Source organism: Aspergillus campestris, assembly GCF_002847485.1.
Source record: "Aspergillus campestris IBT 28561 chromosome Unknown P168scaffold_15, whole genome shotgun sequence".
NCBI classification, from domain to species: domain Eukaryota; kingdom Fungi; phylum Ascomycota; class Eurotiomycetes; order Eurotiales; family Aspergillaceae; genus Aspergillus; species Aspergillus campestris.
The window spans coordinates 324,615-348,264 of record NW_020194350.1 but is presented as its reverse complement, the minus strand read 5'-3'; the positions used below and the strand labels follow the sequence as shown (position 1 = coordinate 348,264).

Here is a 23,650-nt window from a genome sequence, read left to right as displayed (position 1 = left end):
CGCTGATGTCAGGGGGATTCGAGACTGTCTTCATCCGCCATGTATAGCCCACCTGACTGAGAACCGATATGGCACCATGCTTCTAGTGTCGCAAACAATACTATACGCCCTCCGCGCGACCATTGCAAGGCCGGGCCGTCCCGAATCTATTATGTCTTTTCAGAGCAGGTGGTTGATCGCGAGAGCACCCAGTATTTATGCCTTCTCGCCGGGGTGGTTCTTCTCATAGACCCAATCGTTCAAGCCAGCACGGTTTCTAGAACACATTTTTTGTTAGCGCACTCTTCGCATCGATCGATCGCGACTAAAGAGAAAACTCACCTTGCGATCTCAATCGCGTAGAACTGCATCCGCAAAGCTGTCCTGCCAGTTAGCCATCCGTCCGTCGCACATAATCGCACCGAGCCAAGAATCTTCAAGCCCATATCACATACCGAAGATCGTAGTCTCCTGCTCATACTCAACGCTGGGGTTCGCGCGCAGCATCGTGCCGAAGTTGAAGTCGGCAACCTTCTCCTCGTACTTGTTCATCCAGTTGCGCCACTTCTCCTTGCCCGCCTTGCTCTTCATCTCGTCCTCGTTGATCGTCGCGCTGGGATCGAAGTCGGGGAATTCCCTCTTGAAGTCCTCGTAGATCTCGTCGTCGATCTTCGTCAATCGGAGCTGCGAACCGCGGACCTTCTCGAGAATGGACCAGTACGTCATCAGGTGTTCGACCGCTGGAGTATGTGAGTAATGATCGGGGACAAGTTTATGGCAGATTGCGATTACCTTTCACGGCGAACTGCTTCTCCATCTATACTTGTTGTTAGCCACTTGTTCCATTCCTTCAGTCACCTAGGGCGCATAGTACGTACGTCCTCGAAGTTCTCCGCCGTCTCTGGATCAAAAGGCTTCGACATTTTGGCGGTTAAAACGGGCTGTCCGAATTATTCAATATGTGATTCGTAAATGTAAGTGGTAAATCAAGAGGTAGCACAACAGATTGTACGTCGTGCTCAAGATTGAAGTTGGTAAAGTGAAGTACCCCGCGTGTGCTTTTTTTTTACGGGCGGAGTTTTTTGTTGTCCGCCCGGGACCCCACTAGCTGCTGTACGTCATCAAGAGCCAGAAAGCACTGGGACATACTCGGGGCTTCTAGAAGGTTACTTGTACAGTTAATATTATACTACGACTGGTTGGTTGTAGTTTCTTGTTATTATTATTTAATATTTGTGGGGTTTATTGTTCATGTTCCCTCTATATCTCTGCTCTTGCATGGTTATATTCTGTATTAGGGCCCTCTAACAGCAAGCTTGGTGGCAAATATATACTTCTGTTCCTGAGGCTTCCCTGGATTACAGATCGATTCAAATAAACTGCTAATGATGGAGGAGAAACATCTTTCTTTGTGATAATGCTACCATCATGCCAATCTATAAGCATGTCCTGGGCGATCCCACCATTTCATGGAGAGAAATCCAAACACAGCCACAACGCTGTAACGGCCAAGGCTGCGGCTGAAGAAGCGCAATGAATCAGCACTAAAGAGAAGGATTGCATCGCTATTGAACAGGACATGCATCGACGGTAATCTCTGTCCTCGTCAACTCCTATCACACCAGTCATGTCACAAAGTTACCGCAGAAAAAGGGGCCCCATCTCCAAGGGCGGATGCAGTACCTGCAAGTACGTTTACAGGCGTTCGTTCATAAGAATCGTGCTAAAACACCAGATTCCGCCATGTCAAATGTGGAGAGGAAAAGCCCGAGTGTGTCCAGTGCACGAGCACCGGTCGCAAGTGCGCTGGCTATGAGAATCTCTCGCAGAGCCAACTCCGTCAGAGAGTGACCAGATCCAATCTGAGGCCCTCACCGAGCACCGACACGCAGATAGTTCTCCTCCCTGGCACGCGGGAAGAACGCGAACATTTCCACCTGTTTTGCACTGAGACGATCCAGTCGCTGTCTGGCTTCTTTGGGTCCGAGCTCTGGGAATACTATCTGCCCCAAATCAGCCAGTCTGACGGCGCGATCCGCCATGCAATCACCGCCATTAGTGCTGCCCACCGGCGCCGTCTGCAATCTCCAACGGGCAGGGAGCCTCCCCATCCGTTCGAGTTACAGCAGTACAACAAGGCGATCCACCATCTCCTCAACCGCCCGTCGGTGTCTTCGGAACACACGCTCCTCGCTTGTAGTTTATTTGTCTGTCTGGAGTTTCTCAAGCTTAACTTCGAACCGGCCATGGAACATGTTGAGGCGGGGCTGCGGATTCTATGCCAACGCCAACAACAACAAGCCCCATCTCAGCTGCCGCCGGACGTAGACCGGGATCTATCGCACTTTTTCTCTCGAATGAACCTCCAAATATCCTTCTGGGCACGGCCCTTGAGCCCATACGAGGCCCCCGTAGAGCCGCGATCGACTGAGGAAACCGCCTTTACCAGCCTCGCAGAAGCCAGGGCGGTCTTGAACCGGATCATGATTAGTTCCATGGTCTTGATCAGGCTGTCCATGCGCGTGCAACAAAATGAATCACTGGTCCCTGATCATGAGGCACATCGTTGCGCGGAAATGCAACAGCAATTAGAGCGCCAGTACAATTCCTGGTGGGTAGCGTTTGAACGGATGAAGAAGCGATTGAGCAGGTCCAAGAAGCGGGCTCCGGATCCACGTGCCGTTCTAGTGATCCAAGTGCACCACCAGACCCTCCGCTTTTGGACCCTGGGCGTTCAATCCACAAGTGAGATGGTGTACGACAATTTCAACGATGAGTTCGAAAAGATTGTTGGATGGTCAGAGGAAATCAAGCAGCTCAGCTCCGCAGACCACCAACGTCCATTCTTGCTGGAAACGGATATCGCTCCAGCTCTGTACCTGACCGCAAGGAAGTGTCGACACCCTCTGATCCGACGCCGCGCAATCGAGCTGTTGGAGCAGTGTCCAATACAAGAAGGGTTGTGGAATACGAAAGAAAACAGTGCCATTGCTACATACACCATGGAGCTTGAGGAGGCTTTCTTGGCCCATCTCCCCGTTGAGCAGCGGGTCCCCGAGGAGCAACACCGACTGTATGAAACCAGGACCATGGATGTTGGACTCTGTAATCCATGTCCAGTTGAATTTGTATGGAGATCCAAGGACGGCACAGGTCTGGAGTTCCGAACCGAGTTCGTGAGCTGGTGACTGGTAGGTACGATGCTCAGTTTAAGATGTGTTGTCTTGGCGACGTCCTATATTATAGCACGTTAATTTATACAATCATCTTTCCACAGACCTGTATGTTCATAGAAGCAATATAAACGCGTTGGATTGTAAGTGAGGTGTAGATGGTTGCTTAGATAGTAGAGAAGAATATACACCTCAGGCACCAAACGCGAAACCACGCACCAGCCACACCCGCCACACTTAACGCGTGGGTTCAGCCACGGGCGCGTCCACCCCAGGCAATTACACGGTCTTGGCGCGGCCGCAGGAGGATCGGCTGGTCCAGCGGGAAAAAAAAGGTCATCTTTCTTCGTCTTGATTCAGATTGATCTCTATACTCACGGCACAGGGATTTCACCCCCCTGGATAATGGGAATAACGGTCTGATTCCAGAACTGGTTGGTCGCGAAATGTGCCAGTCCCTTCTTTCGTTTCCATCCTCCGTCTTCATCTCATTCCATCTTGGGAAATATGGTCGAGGTTCTGGGCCCTTTGCCTGCTCGTCCGCCTACTCCTCCTAGGACTTCTCGAGCGTTGCTTGATAACGATCGGACGGAGGATTCGCCGGCAGCGGTGCAGACGCCACGCGATTCTGCCCTCCATACGAGTATTTCCACGGGGGTCCCCTCGAGCCGACAGTCAAAGCGCGTGAATTTCTCGCCATGGACGAAATATATCAAGCCTCCGATGTTTACGAATTCGACTACGAAATTGAAGCCAGAGGTCAAATCTCTACCCCCTTCGAATGAGTGCAAGCCGGCAAAATCGATCCTGAAAGCGACAAATTCCCCCGTACCCGTTCCGTCCTCCAACGTCGAAAATTATACCCCCGAGTCGTTCGCTATGTTGCTGGAATCGATCACCCAGGCATTGGCCGGGGACGCGATTAGTTCCCGGTTGGATGCTTACATGCAGTTTTTTGGGGCGTTAAGGGCATATGAGGAGCTTCCTGGGGAGAAGGATATCGCGGACAAACTGGCCTTGGTTACTCAATTTATCCAGCGTGATATCACCAAGGATTTGGACATTGGTGGACCGGGGAATACAAACCTAGTCATACAGGCGTTGAAGCTATCGGCGGCCCTGGTGTGGCACCCGAGCATTTCAATGCAATTGCCGGATGACTTCAAGGTTTTCTTGGTGGACCACGCCCTGAATAGTCTACAGGAGGCGAAGTTGCCCAAGTCGGTGTTGACTCATTACATGTCCATACTCTCGACCCAGAATTTCAACGCAAGGATCGTGACGAACGCTCGGATAGTGCGTCTGCTTACGATACTTCACACTCTCACCGGTCGAGTCAACGGAAGCGCGATCATTTCACAGCGGCTGAGCATTTACCAGCGGGTTCTGGGACAGGCAAAGTCTACATTCATGTCTCACTCTTCACTCTGGATTGAGCATCTCGTTTCCGGTCTGCTACACCATATCAAGGATATCAGACTCAAAGCGATCTCTCTCGGTTTCCAGACGACTATCTCACTTGGTCCCAACCCCACGCTGTCTAAGTGTATCCGCGATCTCTTCGACAGATCTCTAGATAAGAACAGGAAGATGGTGTCGGAGATATGCGAGCGGATGTCACGCATGATGTCAGATGCTGAGACTGGCTCCCATGTGCCGCAGGTTTGGAGCGTGGTCACCCTTCTACTGAGGACCAAGCGGTTCAGCGTGGACCATTGGGAGCACTTCAAAGAATGGGTTCTAGTCCTTCAAAAATGCTTCAACTGCAGCGACCCGACAATCAAGGCTCAAGCTATTGTTGGGTGGAATCGATTCATCCTTGTCGTTAGCCCGAGCGAGACGACCAGCCGTTCGATGCTTAAAATGCTAAGCAAACCCGTCCTATCTCAGTTCGAACGGAAGAAGCAAGACAAGAACGGCTCGCATCCAAGCTACCTGGCACTCAACAGCTATTACAACCTCTTGTACTACGCGTTCCGTCCATCGGCCGCTTTTTCGCATATTGATATTGTCTGGGAGGAATACGTCGCATGCCCATCTTTAACCATATTCGGTTCAACTCCCAGCTTAAGCGATCGCTTGGCCCAGGTGCTATCACACATGTTATGGAGCTCACAGGCTAAAGTGTGGACCGAGAACAAAGTCAACGAGAGTAGTAAAATCGACCCCGAGGAGCTGCCCTGTGTGGATTGCAAATGGCTGAGATCCAGAATCACTTCGGTTTTGAAGGTGTTTGAGAACATCCTCAACTCATCTGTCTGGGTCGATGATATCGAGCAGTCTCATATTGCTGTCGCCTGGGTCAATCTGTCAAGGGCCTTGTCTTATGCGTCGAGCAAGGAAATCACCCCATCTCCAGAATCAATGCAAGCAGTAGCCCATGTACTTGGCCTCCTTCAGCGACTCTGGATAGCGGGCCCCTCCTCTTTGAATGCCGCGGGAGACGGTGCAATGGATAAATTCTTTGAGCGATTCCGCTTTCTGTCAACGACCATGATCTCTTCCCTCGGCAGCATCTCCTTCACGGAAAAGCTTCTCCTCAAGACGGCTGACGAGACATTCCAAGCCGCCACTACACCTACACACCGTCACCCCAAAGCAAACTCCACCCTCGACATTCCTATCTTGCATCTTCTGCGTCTGATAAGCGACTCGTCTGGAATTTCAGAACCCACCCCCTCTTATCTACGTTTGATCAACGGAACCCTCCAAGCAGGGTGCAACGGGCGAACATCTAGAGGATCTCGTTTAGAATTACTCCGCCAATGTGCAGAAATGTATCCGAACGAGACGGAATTTGACTTTGGAATCCATAATTTCGCCCAACTGGTTTGGACCTCGGCGGCACAACTCGCCTCTGATTCCCTTTGCTCCTACCCCCTTGAATCGGCGCGTGAACGCGATGGATCTGTCTCTCGCGACTACGAAAACTCCATCAAGATTCTGTCGGCGGGCTTGAAGTTCACAGATGCCTTCCAAACATGGAATCAGCTGGCTGACTCGCTGGTACGCGTCGTGGGGAATGAGAAGGGCCATCGCGAGATTGCGACTATGATCGTGGAGCCGCTGGCCGAAAGTATGATGAATGTCAATGTTCGAAACACTTACTTGCCCTCAGCATCTCTCTTTTCTCATTCTCATTCGATCCCCTACTTCCACGAAGGCATCGCCGGCATCAAAGGGACTGCGAACAGCGCGCAGGCCGCTTACCAGAAACTACCCTTTCCCACCAATCTAGCTGAGTCGGTGAACAGGACGCTCCGAGAGTCGTATGACAAGTTTGAGCCGTTGGAAACTAGCGGAATTGCGAACTTCATCGAGTCTCTGACGTCCTTCCTTGGGTCCGGGATCTGGGACTTTCGATCGGCTTTCCTCAAAAGTCTTCAGGAAACCCTTGCTCTGTGGATCAAGGACAACGTACACAAGCTGGATGTCGACAGTGGCGTTGAAAGTAGGGTTCTTACAGCCGTAAGTGTTCCTCAACGAAGCAAGGGGTAGCATACTCTAACCTCGTCTCAGTGCCGCGCTCTCTCGTCTGCTGTGCTCAATATTTTGCAATCTCCTCCGCTAGACGATACATCATCTCTTCAAAGATTTGAGGGTATCATCTGTGCTGGCTTGGAATCTTCCCACGCGTCAATTGCGAAGAGATTTATCGACTTCTGTACTTCTGTGTCAAGCTCACACAAGGATCTTGCATCAGCGAACGTCTCGCATGTACTGCAAACCTTAGAGTCTCGCAGCAAGCAATTTTCTTCCTTGACAAATATCCAAACGGTACGTCTCCACGCATGATATAGCACAACACTAGTCGGGGTTACAGGGTGAGAAGATCTATTTCTAACATTCCACAGGAGACGAATGATACCCAATCGGATATGTCGGCGAAATCCAACATTGCATATATCTTGGACAACATGGAAAACTCGCACTCGCCGGCTTTCAGATCGTCGCCGGTCGTCAGAAGCGAGCCAGTTCCTGCATCGTTGGACCAGCCTAATAGACCTCAAGCTGAACCATCCCACAATGACAGTATGCCGGACCAGCTGCCTACGCTAGATGGTGCAATGTCGTTCACGGACGGGATTGGCGATCGCAAACAGCGCAAGGACGTCTTGACTATGATAGAGAACCTCAGGTCGTCTTCGCCTGCTGTGCCCACCCCAAGGGAGCTCGGGTTTATGACCCCGCCACATTTGCGCAATCTGCGCAATGCTGAGGGTGAATCAGAAACTCCCTTGACCCCTACGCTGCCCCCTACAGCTGCCGATCCCGAGGATGTCTTCCTCGGGTCCTCTCCCACGCCTAGTGCCAGAGGCAGAACTCCAAGCACCAGAACAGAGACCCAACTCTCGATGACGACATCAGCTATCGACTTGAAGATGGATCAAGATCCTCCGTCTTCTCCTCCCCAGATGAAGGACATCAGCCCTCACCGTGAAGCATCGGAGCTTTCCCAGAGTTTCGCGGACACAGGAAGCCCGACCACAAGCGGAGGCAGACGAAAGAAGTCGCCAAAGCGTCTGAAGTCGCGCAATAATAAGAAGCGGAACTCGACACCAGTCACGAGCGGGAACAATTCTGAGTCGCAGAACCAGCGCCAGGAAGTTCCGTTGAGTAGCCGCTTGCGCTCTCGTGCTTCGGCAGGCAAGGGGTCGGAGAAATTGGATGGATCTCCAACGAAGACGTCACGTGGATCGATTGGTAGATCCACCCAAGAAGAGACAGGGGCCTCCTCCACTCCGACGCCGAAATCCAATAAATTACGCACTGTTTCTCACTCGGACGGCAACGACGCGCTCGCTTCTCAGCACCATGAGACCGCTGCAGACTCGTCATGTGACGACATGGATACTCAGCTAGCTTCTCAACTTGAGCAAGACCTAGAAGGCGCCGCAGATGGAGTAAGACAACAAAATAACGATGCACCCGCAAAGCCATCTGAGCAAGTCCCGATGACGAGGAAGCGAAAGCGCGAGGTCAGCGAGGCGGCCACGCCGACCAACCGTAACAGCAACAAGGAGCTCCGCCGTTCATCCAGACGGGCTTCCGGAAAAGTCCCCGCAGACAACGATACAGGGGATAACGACGGTCTTACCCAATCCACGACGTCTCAACAATCCACAGCCGCCACCGAAGACGCCGCAACGCCAGCTGAATCCGCCCCCAAGAAGCAGCGACGCGAGCCTCCAGGCGGAGCGGATGACAAAATGGAAATAGAACCAGCCGTTCAAGAACTGGGTGCAAACGCGGGTGACAATCTCGACGCAGGGTTGCTAGACGCCTCTCAAAAACGGCGATCCTCGCGCCTCAGCGGCCAGGCAGCTCCAGAAATTCCCGAAGAAACCCCACCACCCAAGCGGTCCAAATCCCCCCGTTCGCGCAACCGAAACCGCCGCAGGAACGAGAGGCGTCGGAAATCTGCTTCTTTGGAAGCCGCTGCGCGGGCAAACGCTGCGAGGGAAGGCTCCTCTGATCGGCCCAAATCAGGCGAATCGTCGCAAGGAACTCAGGAGCCCACGCAAGAAAGCCCAGCCAAGTTCCCGGTGCCCCAACAGACCGCTCGGGAACCTTCACCAGCCAAGAAAGCCGAAAGCCAGCTGCCTCCTCCGGTCGACACAATCGAGGAGACCCAGCTAGACGTGGTGAACCCGCTGACTGAGGGAGTGAGGAACTCACCGCTCCCTGAGCCGGAACTAGAGCGCGCAGCGGAGAAACCCTCTCCGCAGCCCCAGCACGAAGAACACACCCTCGCGCAGACTGAGCCCGAGCTGCCTACCGAGGAAGCACCGACGCCTGCACCGGTCCCTGCACCAACAGAAGACACCGACATGGCGGATGCTGAACCCACCGAACCCATCGAAGACGCAGCCGAACCCAACCTCCTACCCCCCGTCCCCCAAACCGAGTCCCCTCCTCCGAGCACAACAGACCTCTTCACCCCCCTCCGCAGCGTCCTCGCAGACATGAAAACAGCAAGCCTAGACAGATCCGCCCTCAAAGAAATGGACGACCTGCTATTCGACATTAGGGTCGAAATGCACGAGGCCGCGAGGCGACACAGTCATACCAACACCACCAACAACAACACCAATAATAAGGGTAGTTGAGAATTTTGCATAGCGATGGCGTTTTTCATTATATATATTTTATTTTATTTTGCTTGTTGATACATGTGTCTTTTTTCTTGCTCTATGTTACTTAATGCGCATGCGATTATGGATAGTCTGGTATTTGTATAGTTCATCATATAAACTATTTTTCGCTTAGTTTTCTTCCTTTATTTGAGCATCCTTACCTGTTTATCTATCATGCTTCCCTTCTTTCTTACTTTCTCTTCCTAGACTAAGCAAAGCAAAGCATAGCCAGATTAATATCCAGTTATGCATACTCCTTATCTCATACACTAGCTCGAATAAAACAGTTAACAAAGAAATAAAGTAGTAGTAATAACTGCCTACCCACCACCTACCCCACTAACTACCTAACTAGCAAGCAAGCTACCTACTATCTTAATACCACCACCACATCCATATGGTAATATAGTCCAGGCCCGCCTAAAAAATTACATGCAACAACCTCTTCCAAGCAGGCAAAGCAGCCACACGAGCCCTCTCCGCATTGATCTCCGGCCAGTTGACCGGCCGACGGCCCGTGTCGACGTCGATCTGGCTGACGTTGAGCCACCCCTCGCGCTTCCAGAGGTAGCCGCAGGCCCAGAAGAAGAGCACAACGGGGAGGGCGAGGTAGACTTGGAAGAAGCCTTCGACGTCGTTGAAGCCGCCGCCGACGGGGCAGATTGCGACGTAGAACTTTGGGGGTTCGTTAGTTAGGTTTCTTTGGGGGGAGGGGGAGTGGCGAGGAAAGAGGGGTTATAAGAGTAGGGAGGGTTATGGTTTGACAGAGAGGAAAAGAAGGGTAGACTAACCTGTGCGATCAACACAAGGATAACAAGGATGAATCCCACCCACGATCCCCACACGCCAAAGACAGCCTTGAAGGGAATCTCGTCGAGCGTGTGTCCGTGGTGCTTCCAGGCACTGCGGAAGCGGATATGCGCAAGACAGATCGACCCCCAGGTGAACAGGGCAGCGAGGGCCGACAGAGCCTGCAGCCAGGCGAACACGACCGGACCCTGCGCGTCGATGTTGATGTAGCCCAGGAGACCGAAGGCGATGAGAGCGCTGACGGATGCGAGGGGCCGGCCGGAGCGGTCAACGTAGGTGAAGATGCGAGGGGCGAAGCCCTGCTCGGCGAGAGCGGTCAGGGTACGCGAGCCGCCGTAGACGCCGGAGACACCGATCGAGAGCACGGAGACGAGGATGATGACGTTCATGAAGCTGTCGTAGCCGATCAGGCCGGCGTCTTTGGCGACTAGGACGAAGGGCGAGGCTGTTACGTCGATGAGGGAGCCAGAGCCGAGGAGACGGGGGTCGTCGGAGCGGACTAGAAGGCCGACTAAACTGAGGCCGACGATGTAGAACCTGTGGGGTTAGATGGGTTCAATGGTAGGAAGGATGGATGGGGCATACAGGGTGATTCGCCAGAAGACCTGCTTGATGGCTCCTGGGAGCGCCTTGGCGGGGTTTTCGGCCTCGGCAGCTGCCAGACCAACCAGCTCGGTTCCGCTGAACGAGAAAGCAGCCGTCACGAAGACGGCGCAGAAGCCGCGGAATCCAGACTGGAAGGCACCGGGGTTATACCAGGTGCCTGCACCCCAATACTCGGAGTAGGCACCCTTGGCCGGACCACCGCCGCAGGCGAGGATCACGGCAATGATCATGAAGACAACGATGGCGCCGAGTTTCAGGATGGAGGACCAGAACTCTTCTTCCGCGTAGCCCAGCGACCCGAAGATGTTCACGATTATAATTGCGATGAGGAATACGGTGATCCACACGCCCACGTTCACGTCCACTTGCCAGTAGTTTATTGTGAGTCCGGCCACTGTAAGTTCCAGTGGGACGACGATGGCCCATTGGAAGACGTAGTTCCATCCCATTGCGAAGCCCCACGACGGATCGATAAACCGGACCGAGTAGGTGTAGAAACCACCAGATACGGGATACATGACTGCCAATTCACCGAGTGCATACACTGGGATCGTTAGTGTCTGCACAGCCCAGCAACCAGGGTCAAGAAGACTCACCGACGTTGAACATCATAACACCGATAATCAAGAAATCAATAAGCATGGAAGCCGGTCCCTGAAGTCCAGTTAGCAAGACATCAATGGCTTCATCTGGGGTAATCGTACACCAGTACTCAGTGCACTGCCCGAGCTAACGAAGAACCCAGCACCAATCGACCCGCCAATGGCAATCATGTGCATATGGCGAGGCTTCAGTCTCCGGTGCTGTTGGACCTCCCCTAGAGACCGTCTCTTGAAAGATTCCAGATTCAGGCCATTGCGCGTCCGGAAGTCGAGCTCCTCGGTTTCGCCATGGATGGACTCGGGCTCTTCTTGGACGTAGGCCGGCACCGCTTCATCCCCGACGAAGGGGGCCTTCGTGTCCGACTCAGCTTTCTCCTTCATGTTCAATAGTGTACCAGTGTCAAGTACTACACGAATGGAGAGAAGGGTATAAAAAAAAACAGCAGTGGGAAGAAAAAGGCGCAGAGGAAAGTGCGGCATTGCGCGGTTTTATTGCTCATTTTGCCCATAGAGATAAGGACCCTGGACCCTGCTACTGGACCCTGCTACGAGACGTCGGGACGATTCGGCCATTGGGTCACAGTGCACGCCCACACATGCTGAGGTTGCAATGGCAATCTTAGACTAGCCAAGAGAATTAATTGCCCCACGAGACACATACACTAGACTGCGAGGAGCGACAGTCGCAGCTCAACCACGCGAGTCCGGGGAATAGAAATCAAGGTAAAGCATTCTCCGGCCTTTACGGGCACATTTCACAGGTTGATTACGGCTCTTGGCCTGTGGCGACGTTCCTTGGCGTATTCAGGCTGTTTCTCCATGGGCCACTAAGCCGCTAGATACATGAGACGCAATTGGATCTGCGAAAATAGGGGCTCCGGCGTAGACCCCTAGACAGGATAAGCGAGGGGCGGGAAGGATCAGGCGTTGCCCTGTGGTCATGCCGGGTGGGATGTCGTCGGCCTCGTAAGTTATTACGCATCTTAGCCATGTTACCAGCCATGTTCGGATGGAACTCCAGGTCCAGGCGCATAGCCATGACAGTGTCGGTATGCCCGACGTGCAGAGGCGGCCACTGTTTCATCTCGTCTGCTCAGATCAGTATTATCGGGGTGGGCCGTGTCTGGGGAAGCTAGTATATAGTCAAGCTAGCCTTAGCGTGTATCCACCCAGATAAAGCCAAATGATAAGGTAGGATAAGATAGCGTCGAGGTAAATGATGTTACTAACGTCCGTAGTCGGCCAGATCCAGTATCTGTAACGGTGATCTTGCTGTTTCGAATTTCCCCAGGAAGTCAGTCCCCTGCTGTCGCTCGATCATCGAGTTCGCCCTTTGCCTTTAACAGCATCCCTCCCCACGGGTTATCCTTCAGATTCAGGGATGTCCCTTGGCTACATGGCAGGAACAAATCATCGTGTATGCTAGAATAATGATGGCTTTGCGGGCGGGGTATATCCCTGGAGTGTTACTCGGCAGCCGGATCATCCGAGAGCTGGTCAAACAGAGTATAGATTGTGCGGGGTTATGATATATTAGATGATTGGAACAAGAACCTTCACGGTCGCAACTTTCTGTCCACTTCCCAAGTAAGGCCTCCCAGCAGCTTTTTGGCTATCAGGCAAGCGATCAAATGTAAAGTGTGCCAACGTCGTCGCGTGGTGATGAGTGATCGTTCCGACGAGCCCTCGGCAGTAGCGCCACTCAGCTACATCGCAGCTGTGGTTGTTTCCATCTTTTTTCTTGCAGCCTTGTATGTGCTCTGCATCGCTTGCCGATAATATGCGTGCATTGTCTGACAGACTTGGGAAAACAGGATAATGTTTGGCACAAGGCAGATTCTGTGCTTTCGTTCGCATGACCAGACTGCGCCAGCACGAGTGCCCGACCCGGAAGACCTACCACTTGATGACCGCCCAGGAACCATTACGAAATCCGATCTCGAGGAGCGGTTTCCTCCGATGAAGTATGGTGTCTGGCGGGTGCGTTGCCACCGTGATAGCGTTTGGGGAACATCTGTCCCCCATGAAGATGCGCCACGGTCGGAAGCTGGTTCAAAGGATGACGGCGGACGCCACGTACGACTGGAAGGAGATACACCACTAAAGACGCCCGAGCCTGGGGCAATTTCTCCCGATGCATCAGAAGACATTCCTCCCGACAGGAAAGACAGTAATGATGGGATGGAGGCCGACGCGGGAGACGTTAACCTCTCCTGTGTGATATGCATGGAATCATTCGACGACGAGGACAGCATTCGAGCCTTATCCTGCGGGCATATCTTCCACGCCGGATGTGTAGACCCTTGGCTCACCAAACGGCAAGCGCGCTGTCCTCTCTGCAAAACAAAGTTCTCCCGCCCAGCGTCCCAGGCACGGCCAAGCAGCCATGTGTATGCATCTCGTACGATCATGCCTCCGATTCCGGCAGCAGTCCTAGTCCACAGCCTCGCCACTCCACACGCACGCTGAGGGCTTTTGATAGCTCTCATTCTCATAAGGCCTGGGCATTACTCGCACCTTGGAAGGGCGGAACCCCGACGGCTGAGACGAATGCCAAGATATGGGGAGAGGAACCAATCAGCGGTAATACCAGCTTATTGGTGGCGTAGTGCCCAGAAAACAGGCAACGCTGAAAGGAAGTCACGCAACTACGGGGTCCGAGGTTCTTGGGGTGGCTTTCCATGAACCGCATTCCCCGAGTGCGACGAGGTTCGCGAGATACTGTCGCCAAGTACTCCTATCTCCGGGTCAGGCTGACGGCCTCCCTTGTCCCAGACATCCAAGGGAATATGGTCTTCCGCATCGTCGTCATGCGAGGTCCTAGTGATAGCTTCTTGGCTGTCCCGTTGTTCGTTGTTCTTCCGACCCGGCACCAATGACTTCGCAATAACGTGGGGGCCCTTGCCGTTGAGATGCAAAGCCTGGTGAAGCGAAAAGGACGGTCGCGATCGCGAGGTTCCAGCGGATCGCGTAGCGCCGGAGCATTCCTTATCGGGTCGGACGAGATGCTGCCGGTACTGCTTTCCACTGTTTTGGAACGCTCTGAAGCCGAACAGCTTGCGCAGCAGAGGCCACAGACAGACGAGGTTGGCCACGTAGATGCCTGTACTTGCTTCGCGGATGTACCAGATTTGGTATGTGGTCGTCAGGGGAGAGGCGAAGTTGTACACTTTGTTGAGAATGGCCGCCACGACGGTGAAGAGACCAAGACTCATGATACAGATCAGAAGCACCTTCTTCCTCATCCGCATCTGCGCTTGGATCAGCAGCGGCACCGGCACCGCCAGCATGGCCGCGTCCGAGCTGATGTTGAAAACGGCCTGCGTGATCGAATAGTGCTGGTAGGTCGCACACTGCATATCATGCACCGGCATCGCCCAGTACTGCGAAAAGGGCCTACAGTACACGCCGTAATAGGTCACCATGATGACGACAAACCCAACCACAACATAGACGGCAATGCCCTTCACGAAGAGGTGTAGACGGAGATTCTTGGTCAGTCGCCAAAACATGGTCAACATGCACGTCTTCACTCCCCATGTCGAGAAGAGCATGCATTGCTCTAACGCAATCACGATCTTACTCCCAACGATTCGTCTGTTTACCTCGACCGGGTCGGCAAGAACCTTGTCGTAGTCGGCTGGGTCCATGAGGTTGGTTGCATAGAGGGAGGATATTGGGATGAGTACTAGAAGGCTCGTGTACACCACCTGCACGATCTAGCCGTTAGCAACATGGCATTTTTCTGTTCAGCAAGATGACTGACAAATGTTGCACACATGGTATAGTCCTCGACTGCGCTCCGGCTCCGTTAGCAATAGACAGGTAGATTGGGAGGCTATATTGGTCAAGCATACAGTTCAGGCGTTTGATTGAACCAGTCCCGATGATCCGAGAAACCCTGGACGGGTCAGATTAGACCATGACACTGACCGGGATGGCACATACAAGCGACCAATGAATAGCACCGCCGCGATGCTCCAGAATATGGCTCCCTCGGTCATGAGCTGTTTCGGAGTGGGCGACACGTTCCCCATCTCGCCCACGACGCCCGCAAATAATCAGATGAAAATCCCACGCAAGTTAGTTCGTTGTTTGGTTTTGAGACAAGACTTGGATACTGGGCACGACCGGATTGAAGTATCGTGGGAGCGTCCGACTTAAAAGTGGCCGAAGCCTGGCTGTTATTGGAGGACGCATCATCTGTCTCATGTCACCGAGGATTGGAAAATACCGGGAGCACAGCCAGCATTTTGAGTTCTCCGTCTATCAAACAAGCCCCTCTTCCTGAAGCGAGAGTATTAAATTAGGACACAAGGGGAACAAACAAGGGATGGGGTGCACTAGGCAAGAACGCAAGGGATGGCGGAGCCAGAAGAGCAAACGCGTCGAGGTCTTCTGAATGAGAAGCAAACGTCGAGCAACGCCGACTCGCAGGACCTCTTCCGAGCCTCGAGATTCTCGAGGACAGATAACAAACACCGGTGACTCCATGTGGGAGAGGGCGCCGCCCCGGACATCTTGGTGGCACGATATTCAACTCCCACCGAGAAATCCAAGCATCACCAAGTCTTCGGGGCGCACCTCGTTCAGTTGACAGGGGGTGCCGGCGTTGCACGGCCTTGGAGCGAGCCTGCCATTTCAAGGCCTCCGAAGCGAGACCGTGAGAGTGGATGTGACCGTGTCCATGAGCATAATCGACCCAGTACGAGGATACGAAGGGGAGTGGTCCTCGCGAGACGAAGCTGCACGAGCGCGACCAATCTGATGGGTTCCTGGGGTGACACGACACGCATCGACCAGTAAACACTTTACATATCGTGGCGCTCGAGAACGCGAGCTAACGGACCCAAGACCAATAGCCGGGCTCTTCATACTGCAAAAAAAACTCAAAAAGGATGCAATTCTAGGGGAGGGTGCATGCGAAGGCTGGTAAATTCCTGCTTCGGCTCTTGGGTTGGCGCTGGGCCCACCCGGCCAGTGCGATGCGGGTCTGGCAACGATCGACAGACCTATCCAAAAACCTTAACGCGCACAGGCGATTGTGGTAATCTCCGCCAAGTTATTGATCTCGGCATTTGAATGCCAAACTTAGATATTGTGGTCGATTGTTGGCTTGAGCGTTCTTTTTATAGCGTGCTTGTCCCACCTAGCTTGACTATACCGATCAACTAGGGGTACCAACATATAGAATTCGATCTTGTCGCTTTTCTTTCCACCGCTTGGGGCTTCTACGCCTCGTACCCTCGGTTGTTGGATAACACGAATCAATTTTTTTCAAACTCTAGACCAATCATCGCCATCTATAACCGTTGGTTAGATCCCGATCGATTCGAATTCAACTTAGGAGTACGAAATGAGTTACCTTGTGGGACCCCACCATCCTCAGACATTGATCGCAAGGGAGGGTCATCTTCATCTCCAGATCTTTGATGACGAGGACGGCTGGGATTAGGTTCGTCAGATCGACAGTTTGAGATTGCATCGACTTGTTCCACCAGATGAAGTTGAGATCGAAACCAGACTAAAGTTAAAGGTGGAGCGGAAAGATCTGGCAGAAGTGCAGGGCACGTGGTCTGTCAAGCCCCAACTGGCGTGCTTTTCATGGACTTCGCGATGAGATGGACGTGTCTACAGGACAATAGACATGTGGATTGGATAAGAAAGTATAGTAAAGTTCTCCGGATAGATACTAGTGAACAGTCTAGTAGAACACGATCGGAGGAAGCTAACGCCTCTCCATCCGATTCCTGCCTAGTCCAGCCTCCAGCATAGCCTCTATCGATTCCACCCTTGCTTCGACCACACAGGAGAAGGCATGTATGTAGGCCCGCGGAAATTGGGCACCTCCCATGGTCGAACTTGCCCCCTGTCATTTCTCATGACTCTCCCCCCCCTGCGACTACCCTCCCTGTCCTCCATGCTTGCCGTCGGACAAGGTGTGTAACAGGATCTTTGAAACATGCATGCCATGCCGTTGCGGGCCGCATTCGATCCTGATCGTTTTCCTCACATGGCGACCATATGGAACTGACTGACTTCCTTGCATGAGCAAAAATTCCGATCTTTTATACCAGGAAGTCGAATCAGTTTCGTGAGATATCTGCGACCGTCAGCGTCTTTATCAACTGCTGTGTCACAAGTAATCAGAGCAAAAAAAGAAAGAAAAAAAATTGTGAAATCAGAAAGAACACCATGGATGAGACGCGGTTGGAAACAGCGCTGGGCCACAAGCAGCAGCTGGTGCGCAGATTCGATCTCTTCAGTTTGACCAGTCTGGGCATCATCATCGCAAAGTGAGTTACCTATCTGTCTTCCCTCAAGATCTTGCGCTAAGTACATGATCACCCCAGCTCGTGGGCATCAACAGGAGGCACAATCGTATCGGCCCTGCAGAATGGCGGCCCCATGGCGATCCTATACGGCCTCATCCTGGTCAGCATCTTCTACACCCTGATCACAGCGTCACTCTCCGAGCTGGCATCGTCCATGCCCTCCGCCGGCGGCGTCTACTACTGGTCCTCCGTGCTGAGTCGCAAACACGGTAAAGTGGTAGGCTTCTTCACGGGGTACCTCAACGCCACGGCATGGCTCCTCTCGGCGTCATCTATATCCTCCATGCTGGGCAACGAGCTCGTCGCCATGCATCTGCTACGCCATCCAGAGGTAGAATTCCACCCGTGGCAGGTGTTTGTCGCTTTCCAGGGCCTCAACTGGACATGCTGCGCTATTGTGTGCTTCGGGAACCGCTTCGTCCCGTGGATTAATCGCATTGCGTTGTGTCTGTCTATGACCGGCCTGGTCGTCACGGTGCTCGTCCTCGCTATCATGCCTAAACGACACGCCAGCAGCGCGGACGTCTGGACTACATACAACAATAACACCGGCGGCTGGTCCGACGGCATCTGCTTCATGACGGGGCTGCTGAATGCGGCTTTTGCAGTTGGCGTTCCTGACTGTATCAGCCATCTTTCTGAAGAGAGTCAGTCCCCATCCCCCTTTTCTCCATCCCTCTCTTCTCTAGTCCAATCCCCCAACTAACCAGTACAGTCCCCAACCCCCAACTCCGCATCCCCCAAGGCATGCTCCTCCAAATGTTCACAGCCTTCACAACAGCCTTCATCTACGTCATCGCCCTCTTCTACTCCATCTCCGACCTCCCCGCCGTCCTCAACAGCCGCATCGCCGTCTTCCCCACCGCCGAAATCTACCGCCAAGCAACAGGCTCCAACGCCGGCGCAACAGGCCTCACAGCAGTTCTCTTCCTCGCAACCTTCCCGACGCTGATCGGCACGCTCGTCACAGGTGGCCGCATGTGGTGGAGTCTCGCCCGCGACGACGCAACCCCCTTCCCAACCTTCTTCAAACACATCGACCCCGTCCACGAGACCCCCGTGCGCGCTACCATCGCCGTCAGCGCCATGGTCTCCTGTCTGGGTTGTATCTACGTAGGCAGCTCCACCGCCTTCCAAGCGCTCATCTCATCCTTTATCGTCCTCTCGACACTATCCTACCTCGGCGCGATCCTGCCTCACGTGTTGACGGGGAGGCGGAATATCGTGCCCGGTCCGTTCTATATGGGTCATGGGCTGGGAATGATCGTTAATGTCGTTGCGGTGCTGTATATTGTTGTCACGGTCGTGTTCTTCTGCTTCCCGCTTGTGATGCCTGTTACTGTGCAGAATATGAACTACACGAGTGTTATTGCTGTGGGGTTGATGGCTTTGACGGCTGGGTGGTGGGTTGTTCGTGGGCGGAGGGATTATCGGGGCCCGCAGTATAGTATGGAGGCCGCGCAGGAGCTGGCGAAGGGGGAGTAACTTGTTCTATGTGGGTAGTTTAGGAGGGAGTTGGTGGTGGTATGGGGTTGGGTCTTGTTTGTGTATATGCTGTTGTTTCATTCGAGGGTACGCAGGTAGTCTGGGGTTGTCTCTTATCCTGGGGGATTGTCTTTTGTTTGTGTATATGCTTTTTCTTATCCGAGGGTATGCATAGGTAATTTGGAGGACTGTCTCGTTTTGTATATGCAGTTTGTTGGTCCGTGCAAATAATTCCTCTTTTTTGTTTTGTTCTGTTTCTTTCTGGGAAGATCATAATGTACGTATCTATTCTCGCCCCAGTGCACTACTTACTAGGTAGTATATAAACCGACCTTATCATCAGCATAAACTCATCATCCGTAGATCCAACTACAGTCTCGGCCGAATAGTCTGCCCTCCCTCCCACGAATCCCCCGCCTCCAGCGTCTGCCACGCGGATACAGACCCGGCCTCCACGCAGATCATCTTCTTGTATGCCTCATCCGGCCCGAAATCCGCCATGCCCTTGGCCTTTTCGATCCAAGGGTTCCACACCACGACGTCGGAGAGGCCCTCGCGCGTCACGGAGAAGACGGGCTTGTTGTCTGCGGCGGAGGCGACCACGATGGGAACTGCGGGGTCGAGGGCCTTGTAGACGCGGTCGGTTTCGCCGGTGATGGGAAGGGTGGGGGAGGAGTCGGTGTGGGCGGTGCCGTTGAGGGTTTTGTCGACGTATTCTTGGGAGGAGAGGTTCTGGAGGTTGATTTGGGAGATGTCCTTATTATTGTTAGTATAGAGTATCCAGAAGCGGAAACAGTCGTAAGAGGGTGGGGTGGGCCCACCTCAATGTTCAGATACGTATGCATCAACACCTGAAAGTCGAAATTCTCGCTCCCCTCGTTCTGCACATGTAGCGACGTCCCCAGACTCTCCTTGGTGAGAGTCACGCTGTACACCAGCCCAAAGTCATACGGCCACGCCTTTTGGAACTCCTCGCTGAGCATGCCCCGCGACAGGCCAAAGTCCAGCTTCACGGCGTCGTCGCCGTCTTTCCGGCCGGCGGATTCGGAGGACGACTTGCCCAAAAACTCCCAGGTGGAGTTCCGTGCGAAACCATGTTGAGGGAGGGCGGATGTGGGGTGGTTGGGGGGAGGGGGCCGAAGACCTACCGATCGTTATTAGTCTTTGGCCTTTCTGGGGAAGGATAGAACAATTTTGGGAGACACATACCGGGAAAACAACAGGAATACCACCTCGGATCGGTTTCGACCCGTCCAGGTGGGCCTTCTCACTCAGGAACAACTGCTCCTGGCCATCTGCAAGCTTCCACGAGGTGACGGTAGCGCCGTAGAGATAGACCGTCACCGACTCGCCCGTGGGCAGTCGGGCTTCGACGGTTTTGTCATTGATGGAGATGGAGGGTTGAGGCAGAGATGCGCCGACACCGATAGCAGAAGGTTTCTTGGAGCGCTCCATTTTGGTGGTGAGGAATAAGGATGGCGATGGAAAGAGGATGAAGGATGAGGGAAGGCGGTGGATGTCATTCACGGGCAATGCGGGGGCGGGGCTCTCTCAATGGCTCAATGAGATGTTTCAACCGTTTCAACTGGCGGTTATTTTTAGTCACTTGCAGTGTTTTGTTTCAACTTTGGCTTCAGTGACTGGATTGTTGTGATAAATTTATATAATAGACAGTTAGTTATAAAATCTATCTTCTTAGATCTATTCTACTTTCTACTTTACACTTTCTTCTTCTTCCTATATAATATCCCAAAATTCCCCCCCCCCCCCCCCCGCATGCCTTCTCAATATATATATGGCATTCTACAACACCAGCATTCTATATCGAACAATATATTAGGCCGACATTAGGGTCTCTATAGCCCAGGTGCACTGTCAAAACATCCTTTTCTACCAGACACGGACCATGGCTCTTTGTCCACATCTTCCTTCCATACGCTATTAGACTTGCTGCGAGCCATCATTTGGCGTCATTGATGTGGCTTCCTGCATATGCTTGTTTCTCCATACAAGTCACCTGCGGTACATATTGATTACTTCTACCGCTCATGGTTGGCTTGAAAAACTATACCTAGCAACCTGCAGACTTTGATGCGAACGGAAACATCAAGCAAGAAAGAGTTCCCATGAGCAACCATCCTGCTACAGAAGCACACGGAAACCATGGCTGTACTCGTATAAGGGATAATATATCCTGACAGGTAAGCACTTTCTATGCCCAGCGAGCGACGTTGGATTCTAATGGTACTGGCAGGAGATCCTGGAAGGGTCCATTCGTCCAGCTCTCTCGTGACAGATAGATCTCTTGACAATGACAAATTTTGTATATATCAATCATTCCCCAGAAATTGAGATTACACAACGGACACATCAAGAGCTTGATTATATCAAACACAAGCACTTCTACCCCATAGCTCCAGGGATGGTCACCGTGGTATGCTCCATGATATCCTGGCTTCCTAAATTGCAAGGGAACCACGAGGGAATGGGATTGTTGTGTGAAGACAGCACATATATAATATGTGAGCACTCACGATATATAACGAAAGTCCATTGGTCTAACTTGGGTTCCAAATTAGTCAAAAGTGCTATCAACTATTTGCTAGCTCGTGGCTAGCTTATTATAAGACTTGGTCTGAGGAGGAGCGTCCTGGGTATCTAGAACTATATTCCTTAATGTTAGTCACTCAGTTACTCATGTTAGGACAAACATATCATTTATCATAAGCTATAAAAGTATCTACAGATTTTACAGTGCTAACTCAAGCTCTCTATAATAGGGAAGCAATTTTTTTTTTTTTCAATTGCTCCTAGTATATTTACTAATATAAGAGCGGCATCCAAGATTTTTTTTAGAGAGCTTATAGTGAGAAGATTCATGTACTTCTAATAGAGGGCGGGAAAAGAAGGTACTTAAGAATATAAGTTATTAGCACCCCTGTCAGGATGGCCTGCTTCGCAGGCCATCCTGACAGGGGTGCTAACAGCAATTCTCAGGCCCTTTTCAATTGAACACTACTATATATCAAAGAGGAATCTTATACATTTTGTTCTAGTGAAACTTGTATTGGAAGCAATATAAAACAAGCTCACACCAAAGAGAATCGCAAACCAAGGCAGCAACGGCCAGGGCGGAAAGGGCACGGTTTTTCATCACCCAAAGGCCATACCTATCAGACCCAGGCTGACTCGACGGGTTGCTTTAGCCAATCCAGACTATCCCCGTGACGACTTTGCCCTATTGTGGATACCCCTGACCAAGACTCGACTGGATCAATCTGAGCAATGGGATCCCATCCTTGGTCAGTTAGTGGGAGGTATACTACGAGCAGGGTGGCTGCATAGGCACAGATTCCCAAGGGACTTTCCTATATGTACAACCATTCCGGTGGGAAGATTGTGCAGGTTGTCATTACACAATCCCTCTGAAATTGCCGCCTTGCTACGGAATGATTTTCGGGCGGAATCGATCTATGTATCTAGCGGTGACCCTCGCTCTATACATGGCTGGTATCTACGTATCCATCTATTGTAGTTATCTCATGAAATCTTGAATTCAAAATCGAGTTATCCATCAGAGAGGTCACTACTTCCCCATAAGCGATTGACCCCAACCTCAAACAAACAACATAGTGAAAAATCACAAACACTCAGTCTTATGTACCCGTCGTGAATGGTCCTTCAGGTTGTACTTCCTATTAAATGTCGACGCGCACCTCTGACACTTGAACGACTGTGGATTGACATGGATAGTATCGACATGACGAAGCAGCTCAGCCTTGCGCCTGAAGGTACCGGAGTACCGACAGTCTTTCCATTCGCAACGGAGCTGTCTGTCAGGGTTCTGTCCAGCGGTTACCTTCACCCATGTTAGACCCTTGAGAATGTAGGGCTTGTGCTTGGAGTACAGGGGAGTTTACCGATTGCTGTTGGGCAGGCTGGATGGTGGGAAGTACATGGGATGGAAGCTGCACGGAGGGGTCCCAAGCCAAGTAATTGGTGTTGGGTGCTGGGCGATCACCATCCTCGGAGAATAGCATGCCAATCCCAGGGACCTCGTTCTGGGCGGTTATAGAGGGGGACGGCTGGATGTCATCGAACCTATACAGAGGAGTATACCAGCAGATGTTGTTCGGGTCCCACTCCATTTGAACGGAATTCCGCAAAGATGAATAATCAGATCTGAGCGATGTTTCAAAGAGTGGTAATGACTGCGAACTCGTTAAGCTGATAGACTGAATCACAATCCATCTGTCATCAAGAGGAAGGATGGTGCCCTATATATATGCTGCATGGCTTCAAGGGCCCGATGATCATTCAAAACGGGGCTGCCGATTTTTTCAGGTGTCAATACTACTTTCCCAGGCGTCAACCATTATTGACACCTGACAAAGTCGGGAATGGTTCAAACTTGCCTTGACATCCCCCTACCCCACGCTTGGCTATGAGCCCGAGAAGATGCAGCTAAGCTGGTATGAGATCACTATATACTTGACGGATTCTACGCGGTCGCGATCCAAGTT

General features: G+C 52.3%; 9 protein-coding genes across 9 annotated transcripts; 4 read left to right on the top strand and 5 right to left on the bottom strand.

The window, feature by feature from the left end:
• Positions 1–195: 195 nt before the first annotated feature.
• Positions 196–902, bottom strand: P168DRAFT_244074 (polysaccharide biosynthesis domain-containing protein; the record flags this gene model as incomplete). Its single annotated transcript, XM_024833907.1, has 5 exons — positions 196–256; positions 322–358; positions 435–719; positions 772–796; positions 858–902. 5 exons carry the CDS (start codon positions 900–902, stop codon positions 196–198), a joined length of 453 nt encoding a protein of 150 aa, XP_024688911.1.
• A 704-nt stretch (positions 903–1,606) lies between these two features.
• On the top strand, positions 1,607–3,228 carry P168DRAFT_330530 (Zn(II)2Cys6 transcription factor domain-containing protein; the record flags this gene model as incomplete). The annotated part of the gene is made up of 2 exons (XM_024841594.1): positions 1,607–1,668; positions 1,715–3,228. 2 exons carry the CDS (start codon positions 1,607–1,609, stop codon positions 3,165–3,167), a joined length of 1,515 nt encoding a protein of 504 aa, XP_024688910.1. The 3' UTR covers positions 3,168–3,228.
• Positions 3,229–3,659: 431 nt separating this feature from the next.
• On the top strand, positions 3,660–9,381 carry P168DRAFT_330529 (putative telomere length regulator protein (Rif1); the record flags this gene model as incomplete). Its single annotated transcript, XM_024841593.1, has 3 exons — positions 3,660–6,620; positions 6,672–6,929; positions 7,007–9,381. 3 exons carry the CDS (start codon positions 3,660–3,662, stop codon positions 9,260–9,262), a joined length of 5,475 nt encoding a protein of 1,824 aa, XP_024688909.1. The 3' UTR covers positions 9,263–9,381.
• Positions 9,382–9,709: 328 nt separating this feature from the next.
• P168DRAFT_322373 (uncharacterized protein) lies at positions 9,710–11,688 on the bottom strand (the record flags this gene model as incomplete). Its single annotated transcript, XM_024840564.1, has 5 exons — positions 9,710–9,964; positions 10,081–10,636; positions 10,685–11,249; positions 11,302–11,359; positions 11,410–11,688. 5 exons carry the CDS (start codon positions 11,686–11,688, stop codon positions 9,710–9,712), a joined length of 1,713 nt encoding a protein of 570 aa, XP_024688908.1.
• Positions 11,689–12,680: 992 nt separating this feature from the next.
• Positions 12,681–13,910, top strand: P168DRAFT_76103 (putative RING finger protein). The gene is made up of 2 exons (XM_024842137.1): positions 12,681–13,058; positions 13,122–13,910. Exons 1-2 carry the CDS (start codon positions 12,970–12,972, stop codon positions 13,774–13,776), a joined length of 744 nt encoding a protein of 247 aa, XP_024688907.1. The 5' UTR covers positions 12,681–12,969; the 3' UTR covers positions 13,777–13,910.
• Positions 13,911–13,955: 45 nt separating this feature from the next.
• On the bottom strand, positions 13,956–15,344 carry P168DRAFT_244043 (uncharacterized protein; the record flags this gene model as incomplete). The annotated part of the gene is made up of 4 exons (XM_024833905.1): positions 13,956–15,017; positions 15,074–15,102; positions 15,165–15,208; positions 15,256–15,344. 4 exons carry the CDS (start codon positions 15,342–15,344, stop codon positions 13,956–13,958), a joined length of 1,224 nt encoding a protein of 407 aa, XP_024688906.1.
• Positions 15,345–17,331: 1,987 nt separating this feature from the next.
• P168DRAFT_276222 (putative choline transport protein) lies at positions 17,332–19,127 on the top strand (the record flags this gene model as incomplete). Its single annotated transcript, XM_024835543.1, has 3 exons — positions 17,332–17,603; positions 17,661–18,289; positions 18,358–19,127. The coding sequence occupies exons 1-3, from the start codon at positions 17,503–17,505 to the stop codon at positions 19,125–19,127; spliced, it is 1,500 nt and encodes a 499-aa protein (XP_024688905.1). The 5' UTR covers positions 17,332–17,502.
• Positions 19,128–19,496: 369 nt separating this feature from the next.
• P168DRAFT_244162 (D-hexose-6-phosphate mutarotase) lies at positions 19,497–20,582 on the bottom strand (the record flags this gene model as incomplete). Its single annotated transcript, XM_024833914.1, has 3 exons — positions 19,497–19,883; positions 19,949–20,271; positions 20,333–20,582. The coding sequence occupies 3 exons, from the start codon at positions 20,580–20,582 to the stop codon at positions 19,497–19,499; spliced, it is 960 nt and encodes a 319-aa protein (XP_024688904.1).
• A 2,139-nt stretch (positions 20,583–22,721) lies between these two features.
• On the bottom strand, positions 22,722–23,574 carry P168DRAFT_293591 (uncharacterized protein). Its single transcript, XM_024837839.1, has 2 exons — positions 23,048–23,574; positions 22,722–22,971 (listed from the first exon to the last, which is right to left on the bottom strand). The coding sequence occupies exons 1-2, from the start codon at positions 23,273–23,275 to the stop codon at positions 22,768–22,770; spliced, it is 432 nt and encodes a 143-aa protein (XP_024688903.1). The 5' UTR covers positions 23,276–23,574; the 3' UTR covers positions 22,722–22,767.
• Between the last annotated feature and the right edge of the window lie 76 nt (positions 23,575–23,650).

What these genes read in the sequence shown, in the direction of transcription:
- P168DRAFT_293591 (XM_024837839.1), bottom strand. Translation starts at nt 23,275, where the DNA reads ATGGAGTGGGACCCGAACAACATCTGCTGGTATACTCCTCTGTATAGG. An exon ending in AGCCTGCCCAACAGCAATCG is followed by an intron (nt 22,972 to 23,047) that starts GTAAACTCCCCT and finishes ACCGCTGGACAG; the next exon opens with AACCCTGACAGACAGCTCCG.
- P168DRAFT_76103 (XM_024842137.1), top strand. Translation starts at nt 12,970, where the DNA reads ATGAGTGATCGTTCCGACGAGCCCTCGGCAGTAGCGCCACTCAGCTAC. An exon ending in ATCTTTTTTCTTGCAGCCTT is followed by an intron (nt 13,059 to 13,121) that starts GTATGTGCTCTG and finishes TTGGGAAAACAG; the next exon opens with GATAATGTTTGGCACAAGGC.